The 26,400-nt window shown below is 40.0% G+C and overlaps 5 protein-coding genes and 1 long non-coding RNA gene across 8 annotated transcripts; 3 read left to right on the top strand and 3 right to left on the bottom strand.

Moving 5' to 3' along the window:
* Positions 1–5,261: 5,261 nt before the first annotated feature.
* On the bottom strand, positions 5,262–9,605 carry hhex (hematopoietically expressed homeobox). Its single transcript, XM_088360581.1, has 4 exons — positions 9,026–9,605; positions 6,436–6,614; positions 5,978–6,028; positions 5,262–5,875 (listed from the first exon to the last, which is right to left on the bottom strand). Exons 1-4 carry the CDS (start codon positions 9,405–9,407, stop codon positions 5,615–5,617), a joined length of 873 nt encoding a protein of 290 aa, XP_088216707.1. The 5' UTR covers positions 9,408–9,605; the 3' UTR covers positions 5,262–5,614.
* A 1,071-nt stretch (positions 9,606–10,676) lies between these two features.
* trub1 (TruB pseudouridine (psi) synthase family member 1) lies at positions 10,677–12,703 on the bottom strand. The gene is made up of 8 exons (XM_088360582.1): positions 12,521–12,703; positions 12,354–12,452; positions 12,223–12,278; positions 12,043–12,124; positions 11,889–11,961; positions 11,352–11,491; positions 11,210–11,266; positions 10,677–11,138 (listed from the first exon to the last, which is right to left on the bottom strand). The coding sequence occupies exons 1-8, from the start codon at positions 12,660–12,662 to the stop codon at positions 10,957–10,959; spliced, it is 831 nt and encodes a 276-aa protein (XP_088216708.1). The 5' UTR covers positions 12,663–12,703; the 3' UTR covers positions 10,677–10,956.
* A 224-nt stretch (positions 12,704–12,927) lies between these two features.
* On the top strand, positions 12,928–17,496 carry lrrc45 (leucine rich repeat containing 45). Of its 2 annotated transcripts, none has more exons than XM_088359609.1 (18): positions 12,928–13,019; positions 13,604–13,873; positions 14,005–14,066; positions 14,133–14,203; positions 14,280–14,458; positions 14,745–14,873; positions 14,977–15,089; positions 15,163–15,221; positions 15,344–15,421; positions 15,505–15,640; positions 15,744–15,821; positions 15,899–16,010; positions 16,091–16,161; positions 16,223–16,315; positions 16,423–16,515; positions 16,591–16,764; positions 16,849–16,996; positions 17,282–17,496. In XM_088359609.1, exons 2-18 carry the CDS (start codon positions 13,654–13,656, stop codon positions 17,479–17,481), a joined length of 2,016 nt encoding a protein of 671 aa, XP_088215735.1. In that variant the 5' UTR covers positions 12,928–13,019; positions 13,604–13,653; the 3' UTR covers positions 17,482–17,496. The 2 variants fall into 2 exon arrangements, with proteins under 2 accessions (XP_088215735.1, XP_088215736.1); XM_088359610.1 differs by lacking the exon at positions 12,928–13,019 and having other exon boundaries at positions 13,624–13,761; positions 13,838–13,873.
* A 23-nt stretch (positions 17,497–17,519) lies between these two features.
* rac3b (Rac family small GTPase 3b) lies at positions 17,520–23,305 on the top strand. The gene is made up of 6 exons (XM_088359611.1): positions 17,520–18,164; positions 18,982–19,053; positions 19,141–19,258; positions 20,057–20,119; positions 20,625–20,784; positions 20,856–23,305. The coding sequence occupies exons 1-6, from the start codon at positions 18,130–18,132 to the stop codon at positions 20,984–20,986; spliced, it is 579 nt and encodes a 192-aa protein (XP_088215737.1). The 5' UTR covers positions 17,520–18,129; the 3' UTR covers positions 20,987–23,305.
* Positions 23,306–23,529: 224 nt separating this feature from the next.
* LOC148382917 (uncharacterized) lies at positions 23,530–24,555 on the top strand. The gene is made up of 3 exons (XR_015854120.1): positions 23,530–23,613; positions 23,797–23,873; positions 23,998–24,555. It is a non-coding gene; the product is annotated as an uncharacterized LOC148382917 (long non-coding RNA).
* dcxr (dicarbonyl/L-xylulose reductase) lies at positions 23,767–25,784 on the bottom strand. 2 transcript variants are annotated; one of them, XM_088360578.1, is made up of 9 exons: positions 25,626–25,784; positions 25,383–25,460; positions 24,959–25,056; positions 24,730–24,884; positions 24,544–24,586; positions 24,380–24,479; positions 24,207–24,271; positions 24,018–24,135; positions 23,767–23,948 (listed from the first exon to the last, which is right to left on the bottom strand). In XM_088360578.1, exons 1-9 carry the CDS (start codon positions 25,741–25,743, stop codon positions 23,845–23,847), a joined length of 879 nt encoding a protein of 292 aa, XP_088216704.1. In that variant the 5' UTR covers positions 25,744–25,784; the 3' UTR covers positions 23,767–23,844. The 2 variants fall into 2 exon arrangements, with proteins under 2 accessions (XP_088216704.1, XP_088216705.1); XM_088360579.1 differs by having other exon boundaries at positions 25,528–25,662.
* Positions 25,785–26,400: the final 616 nt, after the last annotated feature.

Raw genomic sequence — 26,400 nt, forward strand, 5'->3', positions numbered from 1 at the left:
TGTTTTGGAAAATAAGATCCTCTATGAGCTCTCCCGTGACCATGTGTTCTTCCTTTCCATGCCTGCTTGCTTCCTGCCTGCTTCCTCTGTCTCTCCAGCCCACAGGTTCTTCTGACCTTTATTGTAAGTTACACTCCAAACAAATAGCGCTGAAGGACATCCTGGACTTAAAGAAAGTCCATTGCTCATGGGGCTTTCTTCCCAGAAGAATGGGGTCAACACAGACTGCAATATTGATACACCCACTGTATCGTCATTCATTTCACTTTTTCGCCTAGAGCCTTTGCGTGAAATGTGGGAAGAAATCAAATTCATGGTTTGTGATGCTGCTCATGAGAGCCTGCAGAGGGAAGCCTTCAACATGGGCAAATAGAGAACTACAGACCTCTGAGACCTTTTTAAAAATGATTGCATTATATATTCCCATTTTCTGTAGTTGTTACTGTTCAATCTTGGAATACTTTTATCCATCTGGACAGTGAAGTGGTCTTACCCTTGACAATGCTTTTCCATGAGTGTCTCTGACAAGAGTTCTCGTCAGCAGAACAAAAAGCGCTTAGACGTTCAAGTGTCGGTAATTTCCAAGCACATGCTCCTTGTGACATAATACAAATGTAAAGAGAGTGAGACGCCAGCGATCTTATCTGTGCAGACATGAACCTCTCAGCACTCCTGTCTCCTTTAAGTGGGGAAGGCTCAGACTTGGAACCAGTAGAGAAGATAACATTCTTTTGCTCCTTTTGTTTTAGTTTTAGTGTCAAAATTTCGAGGCTCTCAATAGATGGCCATTATTAACAAGGTTGATTTCCCAGCTAAAGCTACTGTACATTAGCTTAGCATCTTTTCCCATTCGTCTCCAACGAATACATTTCCCTCTGTTCCACATCCTTTTTTTTTTGCTCTCGGTCAACATTCCTTCATCTATTAATGGCCTTTCCTGTCTCTATGGCCATCGCTGTTTTCACAGTCCTTTTGCCGGAAACCAAACAAATTAACACTGCATTGTTCTGGCCTGTTGCATTGTGACTGGAAACATCAGTGCAGCAATAGTTTCCTGAAACTCCACATTAATAAGATAAGGCCACTGTGGAAAAGTGTGTGTTGTATGAAGCAATGCTTAAGGGACTCCATCCAAAGACTCCTGGACTCAAATCCAATGTTAATTGGATTTTGATAAACGCTTGACTGCCCTTTTAATTTAATTTTTTTTAAAAAAAAATAGAAACCACAAAAATAAGTCTGTTGCCAGGTAGGTTTTTCAGAATATAATTTATCCAGTATAATATTCAGTGTGTGAAGATTCGTTGTACAGAAGTTCCCATGTGTTTATCTAAACACTCGTTAATGATCATCAAGCGAGTCCAGTCATTGTTAGAAGGGTCAAGATGACTCTATTTGGTATGAGAGAAACAATCATTGTCACCCAACAAAAGGAGGAAAACAGGATAACCTCGGTTTGTTCGTTGGCAGGATACAGGCTGGCAGCAAGAGCCAGGCCAAAGTACAGAAACAATAAGAGGTCACTGTCCCAAAGAACTATCAGATGTCCAGGTGGGATGTGAAGTCTGGTAAAGTACAAAGATGGTAACTCATCAACATCTGAGGAGAAACATTATTTGGTGTTACTGTTCCAAATGTCACAATATGGTGTATTTCAAATATGAATTTGTGTTTCAATCAATTCCACACTGTGCAACAATGTAACAGCAAAACAAAAACACGATATAATAGCATTTTTTTTCATATTTTTACCAGGACAAATGGTCAAGAAAATCAGTCAGTCAAAGTAAAGGTTCATAAAGAGTGAATCAACTTAAATAAATCATCTTTAGGTGTCCTTAAATGCAAATACAGCATATCAGTGAACACAAACATCCACATTTATACTCACTTCCAATCTTTCCAACACATTGCTGTGAACTAATGCAGTTTTACGAGGGGTCCGATGTGTACACAAGCCGCAAAAATCAATGGGCTGTGATGAGCTAACGGCACAGGCATGTCATAAAGCAACGAGCGGCAGATTGATAAAAGCTTCTGCTACATTTACACAATGCAATTTATAATCAATAATCATTTTCGCATGATCAATTACGGTATCTGTTGGGGTGACGGGGGTGCCGGGAAGTCCTGATGGGGTCTTTGTAGGAGGAGAGGACTCGGTGACCCCTGGTTTAGAATGTTTTGCAGAAAAAATGATTTGATGGTATCAATGATCACGGTAATAATCAATAAGATCACTAGGCATGTAAATACATCGCCATACACTTAAATGCCCTGTGACCCTATAGCATCTTTTTTTTTTTTTTTTTTTTGCGACAGTAGCCCATAAGATTTATTGTCACCACGTGCGCGCTGTTGTTTGAACAGCTAATTGTGCAAATGGACTCCAACTAAATTGGAAGGTGAGGCAGAAAATCCTCTACTCCTTTAACTAGCAGCTGAATACTTTTAAAACCTCCCTATCTTCCATTTGGATATGGCCTAATTGAAAAGTAAATAGTACACATGATTGCATTTGGGAGTCCGTGAGTGACATCTCCTTAGCTGCCGCAGGAATGGCTCCAAGCTTCTGATGTTTGAAATGAGCAGATTTTACTCTTGCTATGAGGATGGTTTTTCACAGTTAAGCAAAGGTCAATGATTATGTGTACCCAGGAAATGGGTGGTGGAGTCAATTTTCTCTGAAGTGACGTTAATGGGCCTTTTGTTCAGTGTTATCTTCGAATGATTCAAAGCGATTCTAATCAAGCAGCAAAAACATCATCAGAGGAGCAAAACCAGATTTGTTTTAGAACGTGAAAGGGAAGTTGATACAGAGAGATGGGGTGCAAACATCAAACAGTGACATTTTTGAATATTATTATTCCCCTCATGCATTTCACATTTTCCACCTGATCCACACCTATCCAATTTTAACATGCTCTAAAAATGACTATTTTTATCTTTCTATGTATTCACAATTTTCCCCAGATTTAACATTTTTTACCCAAATCCCATTCGTAGGGTGAAAGTCCAGGCCGCTGTAATTCACAAATCTACGACTGTATTTATCCCAAATTAGACCCCATTCCAGGGTTGAGCATTAATGGGAGGTTAATGGTCTTTCGTGGAACACTCATTTGTCATCATTACAAGTACTCCCAAAGCTGCTTGGACCTGTGTGCCAGCCTTTGAGACATGTGACATTGTTTGCTCACTTTCGACACAAATCAGCTCACAACCAATTTAACTTGTAGTTCCTCTGCCCTGGGAGGGGAGAACATGAAGAATGATCTCCGGCTGCCAAATAAAGACTTTATGCATTGTGACGCAAACATTCATTGATAATCCGTACTGGAACATAAAGGTGTTGGATAAGGATGAAACCCAATTAGCAAATTCCAAATAGAAACATCTGAGGCAAGATTGGAATACAGAATTTTGGGGATGCGCCTGGAGAGTAAAGTTACAGGTCAAACTACAATCGGATATGGCATCATGCCGGCTGGCTTATCTCAATGGACTTCAGCTCAATGAGCGTCTATTTAAATGATCAACTCAAACTGTGTGTTTGGGTTATTTTGTTATTTTAGTGAATGGGGCCAGTGGTTTCAGAGATAAAAATGGAAGCATGACCGGAGGCTAAAAAAAAATATATATATATATATTTGTAATTTTGTATTGAAAAGTTCAACAGAGGGCAAACAACAGCCCAAATAAGAGGCAGCCTTTTTCCTCCATTTTATTCCACTTATATTTGTCTCTTTCCTTGTCAGTCTCTGTCTACTTTTCTTTCCTCCCCCCGTCCCGTCCGTCTCTGTGTCTGGCGGCGACACGATTATCGATGTAAACACTGTTTTCACTCATTAATTTATCAGCTCAGTGGAGGGGGAGGGTGATAATGGCTTTCATTTGGCCAAGGTCAACAATCAACGCATTCCTCAGTCGTTTCAATATAACCACACATTAACTTGTGTCCTCCAATACACACACACACACACACACACTTGTCAGTGGGTTGTCTTAAAGTCATATGAAGGTTTCTATTTTCCTGTTAAAGAGGCAATACAAAGTAAGCGATCTCTGGTCAGAATATTGACAAAAAGCTTTGATTGGTTAAAAAAAAGATGAAGTACCCAGTATCAGATGACCTTTGTGTCTCCTTGAAAGATGGAAAGTTTCCGTAACTGCAATATAATTAAGTGCTGGATTAAAAAAAAAAACCTCTTTACAAATAAACTCCTGAAAGTCTTTGAGGCAATTTCTTCCTTTTTACATGATATTTTTTATTTTCTCTTTTTTTCCATGCAAATGTGCTTTTCACTTTTGGTTACTGAAATGTCGACTTTACTGATATGAAAATGAATTGTGTTAAAGTGGAGAATGGAGGCGGTGTGGTTTCAGTTCTTCCTCTCTGACGGTGTGAATGTGAGAATAAATTTTTGTTTGTCTATTATATTCCTACGGTCCAATGAGCCTTCATGTGAACTGAATCTTTGCATGACTTTCGGTATGAACACATGAATATGGTAACATGGTAATTAGTTCCTCAAACTCACTTTTCTTATCATATTATTATTAGATTTCTTATTTTCTTATTCGCCTTAAAGCAGATGTAGATATCAATCTCACTATTTGCTAAAAAAAAAATCATCCCAACAACTAACACATAAATTATGTTGTTGAAATATCTTGAAAATGGTTTTCTGAAACAATTATGTCTCATTAGACGATGTTGTATTGTGAGTATTGTATGAATGCCTGTGTGTGTGCACGCTGGCTATCTATTGAACATTTCGCCGTCAACTGTGTGTGTTAATCCTCCAATTGTTGACTTTACCCTGAGAAATTTGTGAAGCATTACACAATACAGTGGCTCCGATCAATGAGCATACTGTTGGTTTTGGACGAGTCGTATGTGTGTAAGGCCATTCAACCTATAGCCAATTTTTTTGTGTAAATGCAATTATGACCCCAAAACAGCTTCTGACATTAAAACACACTTTAATTGAACTCATATTTCTTTAATAACCATAATTGTCAGCTCAAATATTGAAGCAAATGATCAATCAGTTGCTCTCCTATCTGTCCTGCTGTTCTGAGAGTTCACTAAATTATTAACCTAATCTTCTTACTGAAAAACTCCCACTGTTTGCATGAGGTCTGAATGATAAGATATTTCAAGTTGAATGTGGTGATGGGACAACCATTGACATAAACACTTTGCTAATCTGTGAGAGTGCTTGATTTGGTAAAAATCTCAACTAAAAATTCCACACTTTCCACACACAAATAGTTTATTACAGACATTACCCTTTGAGTGATTATTCCAATAAATCTCCATTTTAAAATGAACACGTTTCTAATCTATTATTTTACAGTGGACACAGTAACAATCATTTCACATGCATAATTATGTACAATATAGTTGCATATGAATAAGTGTGCGTGCATGTTACATCTGGAAAACAAGACTGGTCCTTTTTTATTGTATGTAAATGTATTTGCTTTGAAATTGCAAATGATGTCAGTTTTTCATGGAGAAAAAAAAAATTATTACTCACAGCTATAATTAAGAGAATCAGAAAAGCGGATTATTTTGCAGCGGTTTCTTCATTTTTCCAGTCCATCCTCAGAGCTGGTGGGTGAGTGTCAATTGATTGTCGTTGTCAATGTCCAGCTCCAGGTCTGAATCTTCTGAAAGGCTCCATTCCGGTTCCACGAAGGACTGTTTCGGCGACGTGGATCGCTCACCGTGTGCGGCTTCCAGCACGTGGGAGTCCGCTGTATTCCGGGTCGGAACCCCGGACTGGTCAGACGATGCGTCTCCTTTGTCATTCCTCCCCACTGCACTACTGACGTCATCCCCGGGTTTACCTCCTTGTGGATTTTCCTGAGCCAGTAAGTGAGTGAGTATCCAATTAAGAACTTCAAAATAATTATAGTCTTTAAAAAAAAAAAAAAAAATGCGCAAACTTGTAGGAAAGAAACCAACCTGTTTGAGTCTTCGCCACTTTGCGCGTCGATTTTGGAACCAGGTTTTAACCTGAAAATGTAGATATACCCATTTGAGAATTGCTATTTGCCCCTTCGACGTCTGCCTATATTTTTAATGGTGCTGATATTTGAGGTTTTATTATTCCCTGACGCCCGTGCGCATCTTTGCGAGTGGGCGTGTCCCGAGAGGAGTGCGCAAATCAAGTAAAAATGTAATCGCAAATGATTTTAATTATTTACCCATGAGGTTTGTGTTATCATTTCTGATCACAATAATAATAAAATTATAATTGTAATAATAATAACTTATCGTTATTATTATTATTATAACAAAATATGGATAATAATAGTTATAATAATACCCTATTATTATTATTATTATTATTATTATTATTATTATTATTATTATTATTATTATTATTATTATAATTATCTACAGGCTCGGTATTTGCTCACCTGTCGTTCGCTCAGCTGCAACATCTTGGCCAGTCTTTTCCTCTCCGGGGGTGAAAGGTATTTCTGGTTCTCGAACTTCTTCTCCAATTCGATGGTTTGGTCATTGGAGAAGCGGACCTGACCGCCTTTTCTCTTATGCAAGGGCCGCTGGATGAAGGGAGGCCACAGCAGAGGTTTCCCTTTGGAAGAAGGCGCAATTGAGGGTCTTTTTTATTTTGATTTGTTTTAAATAAAATGAATATGTGCATGTAATCTTAATGCAATGAATAAGAAGTATGATTTCACACTCATTTTATTCATTGCGCTTTCCCGTAAAATGACTGCCGCTCCTCATCAGCGCTGTTGTCGATCCATTTTGGTAATGTAACGTAACATTTCCAGTAATGCTGTTTTTTTCATCAATTTAACATTTGGCACATTATGACAACTTGCTGTATTGTTAAGACGCCTGAATAAAATTGTACTTAAATGTGACGAAAAATAGGCCGACTGCTTGTGGAGAAAAAATAAATATATGGTACATAAACCTTAAACTATATTGACAGTGACTATCCTCAAATTGTGGCCATGTGATTATATTTTTCTTCAAATTTAAGCTTGCCCTGCGGCTTTTTCAGCAAGAACATAAACTGTACACACCCAATATAGAGAATTAACCGCAAACGACACCGCAATAGAAGTGTCTAATAGTGATGTAACTAGTTTCAAATCTGCTTTCCCGTTTGTTAGTGAGAGACAAACAATAGTTGTTGCTTGCAGCTGTGCACTGGGCTGCTGCGGCTGCTGCTTGAACGCTTTCTTTTTTCGGGAAGGTCGTGACAGAGACGAAACTATGGCCAAATATCCGCTTCATGTGTTTCCTGCTTGGTGGCGTGATTATGGGCGATGGCATGCACCGACAGACACGCATGTCCTCTTCTCATTTACACAATCAAAGTCCACTAGGCGAAAGTGTTTTTTTTTTTTTTTTTTTTCGGTCTTGGTTGAAACCAAGCGTGCATGGGCTGAGATTTTTGTATGGTAGTTTTTCTGTACAGTCATAAGGCCTATCAAAAAATATAGATAAAATGATTTCTTTTTGCAATGTAAAGTGCAATGTTGTATCTAAATTAAAATTTGATTAGAATGAAGCTTTTAGGTCTTGCTCGGCGACAACCGATCCTTTATTACCATTTTATTTACAGAGAAAAAAATATTAAATGAAATAAATCGTGATTTGAAATCATTCTAACGTAGGGCTATTTTGACGCATACTCATTCAAGAGTGACACTTTTTTCGCAATAGGTGTAGCCCTGTTTGCAATCATAAAGAAAGTCAGTCACATCCTCACTGGCCATGCAGAGGAAGTGCAACAATATGTGAAAAACGGATCCCGGGCTATCGGAGGCCGAGTGTTTCCTGAATATGTCTGTATTGAGGATGTCGATAAAATAATCAGCAGCGTGCAGCGGGCTCCCGAGGAAGCGGCTGGCCGGAGTGAGACAGGAAAACATTCAACAGCTTCTGAGAGCAGATTTACTCCTATCGACAAGCTCACGGCTTCCGCAATGCAACGGAACACGTCCCGGAGCTCATTCAGCACAACACCAAAAGTCACATGACCCGCTTGTCACGCTCCACTTAAAAGAACTTTTATCGCGTGCAATATCAGATCCGTGGAGACTATTCAACAATTCTATCTATACAAGCACATGGCCTGCATATATAAGATAGACGCCAGTCAAACTTTTCAGTTTCCTGCATGACATGCACGAGCGTGCGCGCACACACAATAAGTGATTTAGAGGCACATATGTTTTAGTCACTGGCTCCTCTGATGTTTCTGAACAATAGAACGCTGCAGGAAAACAAGTCAAGGTTAACACATGAGCCATCCACAAACACCATTAGTGTTTACTTTGAGGGATGGATTGATGGATTCAAACTGTACCCTTGAAGTTAGTTTAGAACGCTCTGATTCTGAGATGCGTTTTTTTTTTTTATTGGTACGTTCTACACCCAGTTTATGCATGCATGATCAAGCGTGATGCGCAAAAATAGGCTTTTTGGCACGGCACCAAGATGTGTTGGGGTCTCAAAGCTGTACGTGCGTAAAATCATTTGCACATTATGTCCGTTATGTATATATGCGCTGCACTTACGGCACAATTAATGTAACATTACCAGTCCAATTTTTTTGGGACAAAATTTCGAATTTAAATAGAGAATCCAGAAAGTCAATACAAATCTAAATTAATGACCGGTTTAGTTTGCATCAGGTGGAATCGAACCCGCAACCTCCGAACGGTTCGAAAGGGACACATTGATGAACAGCACTGCGACCTGCATGAATTAATGTGCCGAATTTATCACACACTTTTATATTTGTTGTCCTACTTTGTAAAGGTAAATTTGTATTAATCGTATGAATAGAAATATTGGATGGTGGTGCAACAAATAGCCGGAAGCGGAACAATTGTGTTAAATATTTAGAAAATAATTCAGACTCTCTGAGCAAATGATTTACAACGCTGTCCAGATTCTGTCAGAAGAAGCATGGGAGAAAAAAAACAAACTATTTGACTGAATATGGGATTAAATGTAACTCACCGAGAGGGTCGTGTCTGAGGGTATGTGCATACTCCCCCAATGATCGGTGCTGCTGGTGAAAGGGGTACACGGAGCTCGCGAACGCCCCAGCGTAGGCGTAGGTGGCCGTGAAAGCTGCAGCAGCGTGGTGGTGGGACAGCGCCGGATGGATCGGCGTCGGTTCGTAAATCGGCGTCCGGTAAGGCGAGATGAAGTTTGTAAAGGACGAGTTAGGCGATGGGAAAGTCGGCGTGGGGATGATCGGAGTGGATGACGAGGTGGTGGACGTGGAAAAGGAAGAAGACGAAGAGTTGCTGGTGGTCCTCCCTAGAATATCTTCTATGTAGAAGGGAGTCGGATGAGCTTGCTGGATGGCAGTCGGTGCGTAAAGAGGGACACTCATGCTGGTTCTTTTGCCCTTCTCCCCCGCCGTTTTGGATAAATGAGTTCTTTTCTAGCCTTTTCAGCACACCAACCATTTGCTGCATCCGTTAAGTGAAAAAAGACGGTTTCAGCAACGCGCGCGCGTGTGTGGAAGGGTGTGTGTGTGTGGTGTTTTAGGAGGTCCCGATCCAACTGTTTGGTTGTTATCTGGCTGCAGGCGCAGAAGGGAGGCGATAAATGGACGAGTCATTTCCTCCAGGTGGAAAGCGAACGTTTTTGATTGGCTCCCGAATCTCCCTTCAATCGACCCACACATTCAGTGATCAGATGACAGTTGACAAAAGATAATTGCTTCTCGGCCAAACAAAGACGCCTAAATAATCGCTTTTAGTTGCTCATTAGGTAAATATATTTTTTAAGTATAGTACAACTACTATTGAGCAGGTGTCATCTCATATATTTCATTCGCGTCATTGAATATTAAAAGTGTTTAAATTTATATGTGTTAAAAAAGCCTACTTTTTGACATATCAAACAGCTCCTTATCTTTAACTATATATTAGTCGACAATCTAAAGGGTGCAGTTTTACAGAGAGTGATTAACTCAGGATTTGAATGTTGAATGAAAGATAGCCAGCCACAATCAGCGATAATGAGTCTGCAGATGTATGCTTATCTTCCCCATATGTGTCCTGTTTCACTGTCTCTTAATCTTTCACAATTTTATGAGCATTACTAACTCGGCCATATAAAGTCACGTCACAGTGCCAAGAGGAAGCTAAATGCTTCATCATCTGATACATGGGATCACTCATCGAATTGGATTTTGTGATGAGTCTTTAAAACGCGCGCCGCTAACAGTTGACTTTCCCAACTGCTGTCATTTAGATAAAGGGGATTCCGAGAGCAAACATGGACGTGAATAGCCTTGAAGACATGAAAGAAAGCACCAAAAGGCTAATATTTGGACTGAGACAATAATTACAGCTCATTGATTACCTTGGCGGCAGACTCCTGAGCACAACGATTGATAACTTTTCAATAGGAGCAGCGGCTCTGTGACAGCTGGCGCCACAAATGTTACCGCTGACTGACAAATCGCTGCAAAACATGAAAAACTGCACTTGTCAATATTTCTTAAACAATATCATACTTTTAAACCTGATTGACTGATGGTTTAGTTACTGCAATCCTTTTTTTCCCCAACAGTAATTAAAGAAAACCATCACCTTATATTACAACATTCCAATAAAGCACAGATTAAAATGACTCAAAAGAATGAGAAAAGTTGTCATAATTCAATGTTGTATTTCTGCAATACATGGTTATGTGCTGAGTTTAGCAATGTGGGTCCACTTCTTTTTTTTATACACATAATGTAAGTAAAAAATAAACTGTATAGAACCCTAGGATGCTAGCAACGAATAAATCCACAGAATGCATACATTTCGTAATTTAAGTCTGCAAACGGACATGGAGTTCTTCAATAAAAAAAAAGTAATATTCTAACAAAAGAAACTGATGGCTGACCCAGACCTGAATCACTGAATCTCTCCAGAGATTGTTCCTTATGTTCCACCTTCTGGTGTTTCCACACCATCAACACTCTGTTCTTGATCTGGGCATGGTTGCAGTGATTTCAGGATGTGTTCCAGTGTCCAGTGCTCCTCGTGTAAGGCATGCTGCTCCAACGTGAACTGACCCTGCTTGGTACGGACCAGTTCCTTGACGTGAGCGCACGATAAAAGTGCTGTGACAGACAAACAGATTATCGTTGTGGTGAATCATTTGGGATTGATTTGATTTGTTAATAGAGCTAACCTTTGCCCAGGTCATCTATCAAGCTCCTCACATAAAACCCGCCGCCACATTCAATATCTGTGATGAAAAACAAACAAGATTTTCACGGCCCACTTAAAAGCATACAATTCTGTACTGAGCAAAATGAACATCATGGACAAACCCAAAGTGAAGAAGGGCAGTTTGAACTCTTGCAGTGTCAAGTTGTACACCGTGACAGATCTGGCAGGTTTGGCCTCGACCTTATGACCTTTCTTCAGAAGAACAGACATTCGCTGGCCATCTTTTTTCAGTGCTGAGTAACTGAAATGATAAAAAAATGAACTCAAGATGCTGATGAAGGAACCAGAGGAAGAAAAGGTTGTACACCACAAATGTATGGCACTGGAAATCTTGGACTCAAGTCACACAAAAACTGTCTACATATATACAGTTTATGGATATATGTTCATCAACATTCACATCTTTGCATAAGGGTGGAACCTCTACATGTTTTTTCTCTGAATTGTGGTACTTTAGCACCACCTGGTGGAACCTTGGTGTCATTGAAGGTACTAGTATATATATTTTTTCCTTGCTTTTCAGATGTACTTTGTTGGCAATCCTTCAATGCACCATCAGTTACATTAAATATGATCATTAAAGACATTTTCTGCAATTTGATACATTGCAATAATATTCACACATGGTTAAGCCTTACAGTGGTGGGACTTGCATGATATCGCCAACAAAGCTGTTCAGCTTCTCCTCCACATCCAACTTGGTAACATGTTCTGGATAAGGTGAGAAAAAGAGAGACACTAAGCACACACACAGAAATACAAATATGCATACTTGATGGGGCTTGTACTTACGGAAATCTTTTTCTTCTGTAACACTGCCAGTAGCATCCAGAGTGTCTGTTGCTTTACCCAGCTCTGCTACAGCAATGTATTTCTTAAATAAAAACATGATTGATTGCTTTGTTTAATCTTGGAGATAGGCTCTCCATTCATTCACGACCTACTCTACTTTACATATTTAGTTCAACTCACCTTGGAACCAGCCAACATTGTGCTGAGCATCTTTGTACCATTTCCAACACCAACAACTAAAAGAAACAGAATAATAGCAAGACTTCAGACACTAACATTACGATGGCAATTAAAAGATAAATGGGGAATACCTAATACTCCACTGGCAGAACTGTCAAGCGTTCCTCCGTGACCCATCTTGAGACTCTGTTTCTTCCTCTTCCTCGGGTTCGGGTTCTGCACACCAGCTTCTATCAGACAAACAGATCGTCAGTGTTCCCCTCAACCAACGAGACCCATTTCTTTTCATCTACGTTACCCTTCAGTAAAGTTTCTTTCAGTTTGTTCAAAACATCAGCAGACGTCGGTCCTTGCTTTTTATAAATTGCAAAGAGTCCATTTAATGATTGCAATTTAGATAGAGAACTAGTAAGAGGTGCAGCTGCGTTACTTCCTGCCATGCTTTTCCTGTCAATACGCGTCGATCTTCTTTGTTGGTTTCAACCAACGTTTAAGCTCAAGACCGCCGTCTGCTGGTAGTTAAATTGAATACGTTTTATTTTGTTTGTAAAGAAACAACAATGTGGAATTTAATGAAATCTAAGGAAATATTATATCACTCTAAACTTATTTTTAAGTAACCTTTATTCCTACGTTTCTGCTTTCGTAAACAAGCCCGAAAGCAATATTGGTTTCAGAGTATGGACTACGTTGACCATGATGCTTCACGAATGGAAAGCACTTCCTGGTTACTCACTCGGCTTCGTCTTTGATTGTCAGCTGTGTTATGTTTCAAATGCGGCGCTCAACTCGATAAGGTCTGTGGTTGTTTTAATTCAATTAGAATATATAGTGTCTGTACTTGTGGTAAACTTTATAAAAAGTCTGACTCTTTTATTTGGGGAAAATTGGAGAAAGTACGAACTCGTATCATAAACAGATGTTAGCCAAGTTGTGTGAACATTAGCGTCGTATGAGTTATCGAATGAATGCATTTTCTTTTATCTGCTTGTTGACCAGTATATAAGTTCATTAGAATTTGTGTACAGTGGAAATGTATGTGGTTTCATTTAATTTGGCCGAAAATGATTATTTGTTTGCTATAAACAACCTGTCTTTGTTGAGCTATCTATACAAGCGACTGATGGTATCAGGCAGAACCGTTAAATGATAACAGAAGACCCGCCTCTTCTCCTATACACCACAAAATACTTTTAAGTTCATTTCAATGAGCCTAGATTTCACTCTAACACACAACAGCAAATACCACAGTTAAAGTACTTAAGTTGCTATGCTGATAAACAATTTCCATTAAAATGTTCCAAATTACTAGCCGTATTATTGAGAGGGACTCTCTGTTGTAAAATTCTCTAACTGTAATGTTTTAATCTTTCTTCCTTAGTTGTGGTGGCGATGAAGAAGTAAACACTGTGCTAAAAAAAGGACGGCAGAATGGAGGATTTCAGGCAGACATACTTAGGCCTGTGTAAGGAAAGAGGTGTTGAGCCACAAGAGAGTGTCATGGCCAAACTGGTGGAATGCAAGTCATCCCGTCTGGATGTGAGTGGGCTGAGTCTGTCGGCGGATACCTGTGCACTCCTTGGCCGTGCTTTTCAAAAGGATACTTTCTTTACAGAGGTGTCACTCAGTGACTGCATGGTTGGTGACGAAGGTGAGTATCCAGATGGATCATTTTTATGTTTCGAAGTTCTAACTTCTCAGTGTCAACGGTTAGTCATTAATCAGAACGTTATTTTGTATTTAATTGTGATTATGTTTACCTCCTTGTGTGTCGACTCTTAGGTGCCAAAGTTTTCCTCACTGGACTTTTTTACAATACAACCCTTAAAGTCTTAGATCTAAAGGTAACGCTTGAAAATTGACTATGTTGAATATTGTATATATTTTTTCATGCAAAATCGGATTCGCAGGGAAATAACCTGAAATCATCAGCGGCAGAGGCTTTGGGGAAGCTGTTGTCACGTAACAATAGTCTTACTCGGTAAGAACGACTTTACAAAATACAGTTATGATAACTACATCATAACTCGGACATTGACTCAACACTTTGTATGCAGGTTAGTTCTCGACTGGAATGCACTGGGAGTGTGGGAGGAAGCCTTTACTGCCTTTTGTGAGGGTTTGGGCTCCAACAATGTGCTGACACATCTTGACCTGCGCAACAATCAGATCAACCATCATGGAATGTTAGCACTTGCTCAGACACTTAAATGCAACAGCAGCCTGAAAGTACTTGGTGAATCACACACAAAATATTAATGATAATAATAATAACATAGCAATGCTGTTTATGGAAAAAAAGTCTACAGTCACCCTTGGTTTTGTTGTGTTGTTAATGACATTTTTTTTAATGATATTCTGATACAAAGGTGGACTGTAAATCAGTAAATGGTTGGTTTGATAACCCTTAGCGGAGTTACGCAAAAAAAAATAAAAAATAGGGCTGTGTGCACAAATGTATTTGTAACTAATCTGAACTGATTTTACGCACTTCATTGATTTTTGTCTCTGGCTGTTGACAGACCTGAGGTGGAACAACATTGGTCTCCTGGGTGGCAGGTGTCTCCTGGAGGCTCTGCATAGCAACCACAGTGTTGCGCAATTGGAGCTGGCCGGAAACAACATACCCAGCGACACACTCAAGGCACTTGGTATTGAATCTACATCCTTTTTTTTTTTATATTATGAGCAAACCATGACCATGTCAGTCTAACTTTGAATCAATTTTATGCCCTTATCGTGTAACCCCTTCAGAGCACATTGTTGGACGCAACACAGATCGACAATCCACCTTGAGAGAAAGCCACAGCAGAACCCAGGTCCTCAGCAAGGAGATTCAGAATCTGAAGCAAGAGAAGGGACGTCAGGTATCAGAAGCACTTATTTGCTAATTACTAAAATAAAAAAATCATGATATTGACCCTTCCTTCACTTTTCTAGTTCCAAAACTTGATGGTGACCATCGACAGGCAGAGAGAAGAGATGGGACACTCAAACCTGTAAGAACATAAACTGTGTGAGATCACTTTGCTGACAAGAGAATGCATATACAGAATTTAAAAATACATGACATATTATGTTTGTTATCTAATCAAGTTGTATACTTTTTTTGACTCGTTAGGTCCAGTTCCATCCAAATCAGTCAACTCCAGGAAGCCTTAAATGAGAGGAAGTCAACTGTAAATTCTCTCACTGCAAAGTAAACATTTTGTATTTCGTATTACAGTACAATAAAATGCATCCGCCGCAACAAATTGTATAATGTAAAAATATTGTGTGCAGATTGCAGATGACAGAGGCTGCCTTTGCACTCTCTGAGCAGAAAAATCACAGCCTGGCTGAGCTGATAGCGAGATTGAAGGTTGAGAAGGAGCAACTCATGGAGACGCAAAGCCGAGAGAAGAAAAAAGGACACGAGGTAAGTTTTTTTAAATTTTCATGAAACAACAGCAAACAAGTGATACTGTGGGTATTACACTTTTTATTATGTTTGAAGCTTGTGAAATGTTCTGCTCCTTCAGGACAGCGTTTCCAGGGAAGGAAAGCTTCTCAGAGAGATCCAAAACTTGACAGACACCAACGTCCAACTCAAAAACAAGGTACAACAATTGAGTCTTTGGATCTGTTTTTATGATTTCATGAAATAGCTCTGATGATTTTTGCGCGCATCTGTTAGGTGGACGAGGTGGAGCGCAAGTGCAAGTCGCAGCAGCAGCAGCTTTTTGAGCTGAAGCAGGAACTCACCAACAGCACAGCTGAGCTGAAGCTCAAACTAGCACAGGCAGAAGGCAAAACAAAACAGTGAACCATTTATATTGCATTTCCGTCATTGAAACTTGGAAATATGGATTCTATCTTGTCCTCTTAGACCGACTGGAAGTTGAGAAGCGAAGGTTCAAGCAAGGCCTGGAGGACATGGATCATCTACGACAAAGAGAGGTATTTCTCTCTCTGTGTGTCCCCCCCCCTCTTCCAAACAAACTAACAGGTCTCTGTCCAGGTTGAACATGTGAATCGTCACCTAGAGGAAAGTGAGAAAACTCTACACGAACGCATCTTCAAACTGGAAGGACAACGAATTCAACTAGAAGAGGTTTGGTGAATTGTCATTTATATCATATTATTGTCATTTATAAATGAAAAGGTGTTGGACTGATGATCACATAGTAGTTTTATGTAAGTGTCCTCCCCGTTTTTTAGGATTTGAGTAAGGCGAAAGCTGCATGTATGGCAGAGAGATCCCAGGCAGAGGAGGATCTGAGTAAAGCTCGTCTTCAAGTGAGACAAGAAGAGGTTGGTTTACAAATTTAGGATTTTTTCCATTTTGCTCTTCTCCTTCAATTCTAATTTCTTTTTTTCTTTGAGCAGCAGGAACGTGTGTCATCATTGGAGGAGAAGCTTCGCTCAACGCGTTCCTCCTTGCAAGAGGTCCAGCTGCAAGTTTCCCAACAGAAACAGATCATCTCTGACCAACAGGCCAAGAACAGTCAACACAACATTGAGACAGATTGCCTGCGTCGCAGAATAGAAGAGCTCCAGCAGGTATGGGCGGCACTTTTTGGGTTTGTAAATACATTTACGTTTAGAGATGCTAAACCAAAACGGCTTAAACGTGTTTACTTGCAGGAATTGTCTGGTAAGGACCAGGAAAAGGTGGCTGAGGTGAGTCGAGTGAGGTTGGAGCTACAGGAGCAGATCGGTCATTTGGAGGCCGAGAGGATTGCTCAGGGAGGACTGAAAGAGAAGATCGGTGCCCTTGAGAGAGAGCTTAAAGGTACCCCTCTTTAATACTATTAAAACATACGAAGATGTTTATTGACAAACCACACACTGCTGATATAAGGAAAAATAATTCTATTGTAGTTATGAATATATTTATTTTTGTGACATTCAAAAATAAACCACAAGACTTAAGTAAACAAAACAAAGGCATTCATTTGATTAAAATGTAAATTCTTAATTGAAATAGAAATTTAGTCGACTCCAAATTTGTCCTGTTGTTTTTCTCTCCAGAACTGCTCATGTTTTTCTTTGTGGTTTACTGTTGTCGTCATTGCAGTACTTAATAGTAACCACCGAGAGGCGCTGCTTGACAAAGAAAGCGAGATGTCCTCTCTGCTGGAGAAGATCCGACTTAAAGAGGCAGAAATCAAGAGGATGAGGGACGATGAAGCCCAAAGAGCTACATATCTACAGAATGCCATCCTTACCTATGTGCAAGGCTCCCCTCTAGCACAGTACAGCAGCTCCAATAAATGACTCAATGACCTCCAACCTCAATTCTCAGCCTTTACTGACGAGTGCTAAATGTTCATATTTCATCTTCAAACGCTGTAAAATGGTGCTACTTAAAAACATACAGTTGTCACCTATAGTCTCCATTCTGGGATGCATGAGGTCACTTATTTCAGTATTCAAAGATCTTTACTATCAAGATAGATCGCTACCAATGTTTCTATGTGTTGTTATTTGATGCTTTGTAGATGTCCGGGTTTGCCTGTCAAAATGCCACTTCAAGAGCTTGTAAACCATTTTTAACCATTTTGAGTCTTACGCTATAGTCTTAAAAATTATATATACATGTCTCAATGATATTACAGTAAGTAGAGTAAATGAATAAAGATTAAAAAATGGGTTGCAATCCTCTTGTTTGGTAACCGAGGCAAAACCGGAAGTACACTGAAGTAAACATCTCATCCTCGGCATTGCTAACGGCCCACTTTCTCCTTTGAGACAGCCGTTCGGTACTTTCCGGACTCGCTCGGCATAACTCGTCATCTCCTCTTTCACTGCAGCGCCTTCGCCGAGCGGACTGGCCCGCTGCCCTCATCCGAGTTCTGAGTGCACCCTGTCGGATCTATTAAACGACCACCGCCGGCTCCCCGGAAGCTCCCAGCTCGCGTACAAATGCAAGCTATCAAATGTGTGGTGGTCGGCGACGGGTAAGGGGAAGAAATTCTTCTCAATCTTCTCTCTCCCGTTATGTGTCCACAGAGCGATGGGAGGATGCTATGTAGAAAAAGGGGTTGGGGCTCGTTGATCTGTCGATCGCCCTATTTTTGTGCACTCTCTCCCCGATATTTGTTAGAATTTTCTTGTTCCGCCTTGTGCTTCTATTTCGTCCTGTATCTTGAGGTTATTAATCAGCCCAAATGCGTTGGGATGCGATGCGGACCACCCACACGCCTTGTAGGCCACTGGAGGCAGGCTGAAGTGCTGATGCACGCTTAGGAATGTGTTGTCCTGTTAACAAGCAAGCAGGCCCCGCTGCCCCAATTCTTCCATTCATTTGTATTCATGCATCTTTGCCAAAGTAGTAGCAGCAGCAATAAAACACTTGTCGAGAAGCGTCATGATTAAGCATGCAAACGACAGATAAACCCCGGTTGTGTGCAAAATAGTCATGAGTGATAACACTTCTTTAAAAGAAATCCTAAATCGCATACTTGAAGATGTATTGTTTGGACTTTTGCAGCCAGGGAGTGGCCTTGTGGGTCAGCCTTGTTTTATGATCCCAAATAAATTCCTTTTTCAAGCGCCTTATTCATCATCAATTGTTGTGTGTGAGTAGGGTAGAGGTCACTTCCATGCATGTGGGTTGTGATGGAGTAAAATCAGGGGGGGCAACTATGTCCCTCAGGCCGCATGAATGTAGGCCAGTGTCAGTATGGCATTCACTGAAAGCTGCCGCCCATCACATACGCACCCAGCGACGTACCTTTACGTCAGAGTGATAATTAACACACTGTTGTCTTTCAGGGCTGTGGGTAAGACCTGTCTGCTGATTAGCTACACCACCAATGCATTCCCTGGAGAATACATCCCCACTGTGTGAGTCAAATGGAGCAGATAAACTTCATACTGTTCGGGGGGGTGGACAAAATCTGGGATTCAAGAATCAATTTATTGTTATTGCAGCTTTGACAACTACTCCGCCAATGTTATGGTGGATGGGAAACCAGTCAATCTGGGCCTTTGGGATACAGCTGGACAGGAGGACTACGACAGGCTCAGACCATTATCTTACCCACAGACGGTAATCAAACATCTCCTTCTGTTACTTAAGATCAGATCATATTTTATGCTAAGCTATTTAAAGGCAGTTTATGATGTTAATAGTATAGTTTTGTTTTACAGTCTTCCAAACATTTAATACAGTCCTTGTTTAGCTCAGTATAATGTGAATAAGACAAAGGTTATAAAGATCGCTCGAGCTAAGCTAAAGAATTGAAATAAAGATGAGTACCTAAGGGAAACATATTCCTATGTACATGTACACGTTGTTGTTTTGAGTTTCAGAAGGTCACCGTGGCGAATCTCTTACATGAATTGATTGCGACAGTTTGCAGAATGCCCAGCTGACACAATCCATCTATTTTTCTAAAATCTGGGTTTGGCAACGAGCAGCATCACTGCACGCACAGACGTTATCAACCACCAACCGTCGTTGTTCAATAATCTAGAATTTTTTCCCGTGTTAAAATCTCAATTTGCACCTTAGATCAGTGACTGAACCTCAAGGTGTAAAATTCCCCTGAAGAGCTGGCTAAGAAAATCATATACAAATGTATTGCATTAGTCTAACCTTTAAAAATTCTGCAAAATTGTAGAAATTCTCCCTTCAATTTTTTTTTTGCAAGTCAAGTTTATTTATATATTTATTTATTAATCGCAGAATCATCTTAAAAGAGTTTCACGCTTACCATTACATTTACTTTGTACGTAATTTAGTGATCCGATTCGAATTGTAGACATCACAGTGTGTCTGTGGCTCACACACTCACAGTCTCACAGATCTTGCTCTCAACGAGTTATGTCTTTGGTTCTCTCCCAGGATGTGTTCTTGATATGCTTCTCCCTGGTCAGTCCGGCTTCTTTTGAGAACGTCCGAGCTAAGGTCAGTACGCTGACTGATCGCCCCAAGCCCTTCCCCGCCGAGTCTGACCACAACGAGGCACATCTTTGGCTCCACCTGGTTTATTTCTCTCTTCACCATCCATCCATCCAGACCTTGTCTTACATTCTACTGGATTTGTACCCTCTGGGCCAGAAAAAAAGTCTGCAAGACGAGGTCTGAATGAGTTGAAACACTGCAGAGTGTCGGCCTTCTGTGGTTTTGTCTGCTGAGCGTCATGAGATGCTTTCATGTGAAATCACATTTTTATGAGGGTCGACTCTCACGGTGTCGTGTTGCCTGAGGAACTTCCGTCCTCATAAACGCTTCCACATAGCTCCGTAACCAATTTTGTCATAATCTCGGAAAGGCGCGCAATACTCTGCCTCTGTATCAAACTAACTTCTCTCTTTCTCTCCTTGTCACCAACTTGGACATGCATTTGTGCGAATGTGTGCATGTATCTGTGTGTCCTTGTATTTGTATGTATGTGTGGCGCCCGCCTCAGTGGTACCCTGAAGTGAGACACCATTGCCCTAACACGCCCATCATCCTGGTGGGCACCAAACTCGACCTGCGAGATGATAAGGACACCATTGAGAGGCTGCGGGACAAGAAGCTCTCCCCCATCACCTACCCTCAGGGTCTGGCCATGGCTAGAGAGATTGGTGAGATGATGGATTCCAAATATTTGATGTATTTATCAAGGAAACATCATGGCCTTTTATTGTTCACTCAGGGGCTGTGAAGTACCTCGAGTGTTCCGCCCTGACCCAGCGAGGCCTGAAGACGGTGTTCGATGAGGCCATCCGAGCCGTCCTCTGCCCTCCGCCTGTGAAGAAAAGGGGAAAGAGGTGCACCGTGTTCTGAGAAGCAGACAAATCCCGAAACTAGAAGCACCACTAGGATGATGAGGCGAGTAAACTAGCTTGAGTGGGTGTTCACTGCTAAGATTGCTTTCTTTATATTGATGTTTTTTCAACGCGATATTGGTAACAGGACCAATATTTCTCTGATTGTGTTCTCATTACGAAATAAGGTCAAATACGTACATCGAGTGTTTTGTACCACACTGAGTTCCCATGAGGGCTAACAAAGGTTTCTATTGTCCTTACCTGCTGTCCTTCTGTCCTGCTTGCTTGAATGAATGCAGCCTTGGACTGATAGAACGTGAACTGTAAACATGTCTTAAGGATACGCCGTGAGTTTTTAGATTACAACAGGAATATGAGGAACTAAAAACTCGTCCTTAAATTACAATTCAAGCATGATGACGTCAAGAAACTGTTATTGAACACTTGTGTAAAATTAGCTGTGGATTTTAAATAGAAATTGACTAATAGACAAATATTTATAAACACTTTGTTCTTTGTAAAACAAAACCTGACCTACAAATGATATCATCAAAATATTAATTAATGATGTGCTGCCATTTAATTAAAATGACTTAAGAAGTTTAGAAGAAACATCATGAAAAACTTGAAGACAATGTTGGAAATTTGATCAAGTCTGTAAAATTTGTCCTGCAAGTATAAATGAATCAAAAATGTTTCTTGGGTGTATTAACTAACATGAAACACCTAAAAAAAATAATAATTGAGACTCCTGGAGTCATAATGAAATGAATAAATCCTGGACCATGTGTCAGAAAATGTGTAGGTCATCAGATGATGATGACATTTTATTCTTCCTGATAATTACATTGTGTAAAAACTATAAAGACCTGTGTAAAACTAATTGTCACAATCAGAAATTAAGAATAAAAGCAATGTATTAAGAAAACAACTGATTTAGGTGGAAAGTGGTTTGAAAACGTGATGGGGCCAATAACCAGCTGGTCAGCCTTGTTAGTAGATTTTTTTTCTCTGTGTCGCATTTAAATTTAATGCAACCTTAAAAAAAAAAAGTCATGATTTGCCAGAAGACAATGCCTGCTCTCAGCCCACTTTGAGTTGTGTAACAATTTGGCAAATCTTTTGTTGCTGAGAATTTAACACCCTCCTCCTTTTTTCACATTTCAAGCACAGTGAAGAAATATTACAAACACAAAAATTGTGCTGTATTCCATTTGGACTCCTAAAAATTGGTTTAATCTTCAGAATAAATATGACCACAGTAGCAATTTTGATCCAAACTATGGAATTTATTTATTGCGATGCATTTAAAATGTTAAAAACTCATCAAAATGAAATCCTCAACGTCCCTGTTGGATTTGATGGACTTTTTGTTGTTTGTGGTCAAAAATCATCTGACGTTACTGTTTGAGTAACTTCTTCCTAACTGTGAACATGTGACGGACAAACATTTGAAAACCTTGCTGCCTCTGAGGGTGGAGGAGTTTGCATGGGTCTTAAAATATTCTGCCATTGTTTTGATGTTGTTTGTATGTGCGCATGTGTGCGATTGCGTGTGTGGGCGTGTGTGAGAACATTGATAAGTTTGGAGGAGGTGCATGAAAGACAGTATTGTTTTTGCCAAGTTTTTAGTGTCAAGTTTTTGGTACTATTTCATATTGTACTGCAGTAAAAAAGAAAAAAAGACACGACTGTCAAAACAAAATAACATGTACAGAATAATTCTTAGAATGCTTTATGAAGACCTAAATGAAGCCGATTCAACTTTTAGAAGTCAAAAATGAAACCAAGCGATTCATGTTGAAGTTAGAAGTGTTGCTAACATTGTAGAATAAAAGGTCAATTAGTTTCGCTCAACTATCAGTGACAAAAGAAAAAAATCACCTTTTATGAAATATACTCAAAGTATTTCTGTATGGGTGCAGGGTTGTTTGTCATGATTGTTTTCTTGACTGGCATAGCTAATTTTGTGGTTGAATAATGTGTTGTCCTGCCTAGATAAGGTGTCGAAGTAAAGCTGACAAATGCAGCACCAATTCCTAATCTACTGCATGGAAGTTCTATGGTTATTTGACACACTGTAATTCTTAGGAGAGGTTGAAATGCATCGGCCATGTATGTATGTAATGTAAGATGAATTGTGTCAACGGTGTCTCATTTCTTTTTTTTTAATTTTACGACTTCACGTCTGTGTGGTTAAATATTTCAATTTTTTGGAATACTAAATACAAATGTATATGTACGTCTGGCTTTTTGTCCTGATTTATTCGACACATGAGACATTACATGTAAAAGCATCAAAGAAAGTGGAATAAAAGTATCTGGATATGGATAATATAGTAGTGTGTTGTTATTTGACAGCAGTTCTGCTGATTGAATGTTTTTATTTTATATTTTTATATGGCCCCAAGTGGATTTTATTTATATTAGATTGTGTCGCCATAAAGGCAGTATGGGTATGCTTTTATTTTTATGTCATTTCCTACCATAAAGGCAGTTTGTACATGCTTTTATTTTGAAATCATTTCCTGTAACTTACCTACCACTTCCTGCTTTGTAGTCAATCACGTCCTACCTGTTTTCTATCCGTTCAAAAAGAGTTTCAACTAATTTCCAACTGTGAGGGATGCTAGAAGCAAAGTCGTGAGTAAAGTTTATTCTTAAATTGAATAATCGTTAGATTAAGTTGGGTTTAATGTTGGAAGAGAAGGGAATAGTTTAAAAATATCGTTTTTATTTACATGGATTTTATTGGATCTCTAATGTCATAATTTGATCAAATTAAATGCTCAATCATTTTCTTCAAAATTGTTTTATTTTGAAAAGCATGCACACCAAAAGGGTTGTTTCCAGACATGTGCAGAATGTGCATGTTTAACAGGCGAGGAAGCCTCCATCCACAGGTAGGGACACTCCATTTGTCATTGTGCTCTTATCACTCAGCAGGAATAGAATACTGTTGACCACTTCATCCACCTCTGGACACAAACACAATATATATATATAAAATGTTGTAATTGTGTGCAGTCAAGTGTGCTGGTTCCAACCTGCAAAGCGGCCCAGCGGGATCCGGGATGTCATGGTCTTGGCTTTCTCAGGATCGCTCCAACCTATACGGCCCATTTCAGTCATCACCACAGTGGGGTTCACGCTGTTCACACGAATCTGACCATAAATGCAATACGGAAATTTCGGTAAGAGTTCATACCAACATCTATATTGATTAGGTGGTGTACCTGATGGGGTCCCAGCTCAAGAGCCATGACTTTGGTTAACATGTCAAGTGCTCCTTTGGTGGCACCTAATTAAATACAAGCACAAGATGAGTCAATAGAGTGACGTTGTGCTCTTTTTAAACAATAATAAAAAGCCACGGGAAGACACATAGATGGAGCTTCAGATTACTTACAGTAGACAGCATGTTTTTTCAGGGCACATTGCGACGCCTGGCTCGACACATTGACGATGGAGCCTCCTGATCTTCTGGCGATCATGTCACGAGCCACAACCTGACACACAAATGCAGTAAGTTAAGAGCTTGCTGTCAAAAAACAGGATGTCCTTTATTTTTACCTGGGACACATGCAGCACCGCTTTCACATTCACAGTGAAAGACCTAGAAATAAAAGACACTTTATTGACAGGGCCACACTTTCATGAGTTCCCGCCTGAATCATAACGTTTCATTTCATCAGTAAATTTTAGTTTGAGTGACTTTGTTTTCATTAACGAAAATAACCTTGCTCAGCAATGTCTTACTGGTCAAACTGGTCAGGTGTGACCTCAAGAAATGGCTGGAGTTTGGCACATGCGGCATTATTGACGAGAAGATCAATGGGACCGACGTTTTTGAGGGCAGCATCTGTGGCCCCCCAGTCTGCCAAGTCAACACACACAGGTATGATGGATGGACACTATAGGAACACAGCACAAAACAGATAGCATGACAGACAGCTCTGGAATGCTAAGATGACTATTTGTCATGTACCTCATGCAGCAGACGGTCCAGGTCAGACTGTGTGCGTGTGACTGCTGTGACTTTTGCTCCATAACGTGCCAGAGCCAGAGCTGTGGCCCTGCCAATCCCTGAAATGCAGAAGTTTTTATTTATTTTTATATATAGATATTTAGAGAGGCAAGATGGAACTGATAATTTTTCAATTCAGGTTCAAATAATATTAAAAATTTGTACAAATATTTAAAATACACTTGTGTACGGTAGCATGGAATACATTTAATATATTTTCATTTATTTAGTAGAGAACATTGAACTATTTCATTACAGCTGATGGGGTTACTTTGACCGTGATGTTAACATCATCTATCCACAGGAGGGCGCTGTGCACCATATTAGTCGTTGGGTCAGTGTCCAGACGCAAGAAGCAGTCTTTTTGTTTTGGTGTTGTGTTTACCTTTTCCTGCCCCGGTGACCAGAGCGCGTTTGCCTTCAAATGAAATCTCCATGACAAAACTGCTCCAGATAATATCAACTGCAAATGAAAACACATTTCACTCGTTCCATCTAGCAGTATTGACGTGAGGGACTCGTTAACTTGCCACGATCGCATGACACCCGAAAGCTTGCTTCCATAATTCATCATTTAAACAGAGAATGTGGGTTTCTGCAAAAATGAAAATTAAGTTATTGTGCTTACCAGGGTAGTGCAAGCACGGAAGGGGCAGTCCTGCACCGTAGTAGTCAGGAAGGGGCGTCCCTCGGTTCCGTCTGGCTACCAAGTTAATGGTCAAAGTGGGCTTTGCTACCGGCCCCATATAAAGTATTTTAAATCATTTACTTGATCAAAGGTACAACACAAATTTGTATGAAACCCAACTATATGACAGATTTTTTTTGACAAAGCTGGTCTTTTCAACTTGTTTTTGAGCGTCTTTTATGGGTGTTTACTTCATTATCCGAACTAGTGTTGTATGCATGATGTGGGAGTGTCTTTTGTGCCATTTGCCAAAGACGCGCTTTTTGGTGACTTGAATTGAGCTTTCTCGGCTACCGTAGACTTCCGCTTCAGTGAGCAGCTAGCTCTTCAGGTTGTTACCTTTTGGGGGTTCGAGTGAGTCATGTCAACTTTTTCCAAGCACTTTTATTTGCTGTATGTATGTAAATGCGCACATGTAAACAATGACACAAAAGGAGAATCATTGTTAGTCGTTACGTCCGTGGAAACTCGCTAGCTCTCGTGAAACAAGAGGTGGAGCGTTAGCTAGCACGCCCACAAGCAGCACTCACTCGGCTGTCAATCAATGGATAATCAACGAAAGCGTTTGACTTCAACGTTGGTTTTTCTATCTTTTTCCACGTCCAAACTCGAAGACTGGAGGCTCCACGTCGGCTGCTGGTCGTCTGTCTGCATATCTCGAAAGGTACCTCCTCATTTTCCATGTAGCATTATGCCTGGACCTTAACGTTTGCCT

The sequence above is a fragment of the Syngnathus floridae genome, chromosome 18, assembly GCF_059516105.1.
Source record: "Syngnathus floridae isolate MCC-2025c chromosome 18, RoL_Sflo_1.0, whole genome shotgun sequence".
Lineage (NCBI taxonomy): Eukaryota > Metazoa > Chordata > Actinopteri > Syngnathiformes > Syngnathidae > Syngnathus > Syngnathus floridae.

Bases quoted from the DNA above. Each gene is read 5' to 3' on its own strand.
- hhex (XM_088360581.1), bottom strand. From the start codon at position 9,407: ATGAGTGTCCCTCTTTACGCACCGACTGCCATCCAGCAAGCTCATCCG. The intron at 6,615-9,025 runs GTGAGTTACATT...CTTCTTCCAAAG, and splicing joins CCTCAGACACGACCCTCTCG to GGAAACCTCTGCTGTGGCCT. The intron at 5,876-5,977 runs GTTGGTTTCTTT...TTACTGGCTCAG, and splicing joins AGTGGCGAAGACTCAAACAG to GAAAATCCACAAGGAGGTAA.
- trub1 (XM_088360582.1), bottom strand. From the start codon at position 12,662: ATGGCAGGAAGTAACGCAGCTGCACCTCTTACTAGTTCTCTATCTAAA. The intron at 12,279-12,353 runs GTATTCCCCATT...TGTTTCTTTTAG, and splicing joins TTCTGCCAGTGGAGTATTAG to TTGTTGGTGTTGGAAATGGT. The intron at 11,492-11,888 runs GTAAGGCTTAAC...TTATCATTTCAG, and splicing joins ATCATGCAAGTCCCACCACT to TTACTCAGCACTGAAAAAAG.
- lrrc45 (XM_088359609.1), top strand. From the start codon at position 13,654: ATGGAGGATTTCAGGCAGACATACTTAGGCCTGTGTAAGGAAAGAGGT. The intron at 16,162-16,222 runs GTATTTCTCTCT...GTCTCTGTCCAG, and splicing joins ATCATCTACGACAAAGAGAG to GTTGAACATGTGAATCGTCA. The intron at 16,516-16,590 runs GTTGGTTTACAA...TTCTTTGAGCAG, and splicing joins TTCAAGTGAGACAAGAAGAG to CAGGAACGTGTGTCATCATT.
- rac3b (XM_088359611.1), top strand. From the start codon at position 18,130: ATGCAAGCTATCAAATGTGTGGTGGTCGGCGACGG. The intron at 18,165-18,981 runs GTAAGGGGAAGA...GTTGTCTTTCAG, and splicing joins TGTGTGGTGGTCGGCGACGG to GGCTGTGGGTAAGACCTGTC. The intron at 19,054-19,140 runs GTGAGTCAAATG...TTGTTATTGCAG, and splicing joins GGAGAATACATCCCCACTGT to CTTTGACAACTACTCCGCCA.
- dcxr (XM_088360578.1), bottom strand. From the start codon at position 25,743: ATGGGGCCGGTAGCAAAGCCCACTTTGACCATTAACTTGGTAGCCAGA. The intron at 25,057-25,382 runs GTAAACACAACA...TCTGCATTTCAG, and splicing joins GGTCACCGGGGCAGGAAAAG to GGATTGGCAGGGCCACAGCT. The intron at 24,587-24,729 runs GTAAGACATTGC...TTTTATTTCTAG, and splicing joins ACACCTGACCAGTTTGACCA to GTCTTTCACTGTGAATGTGA.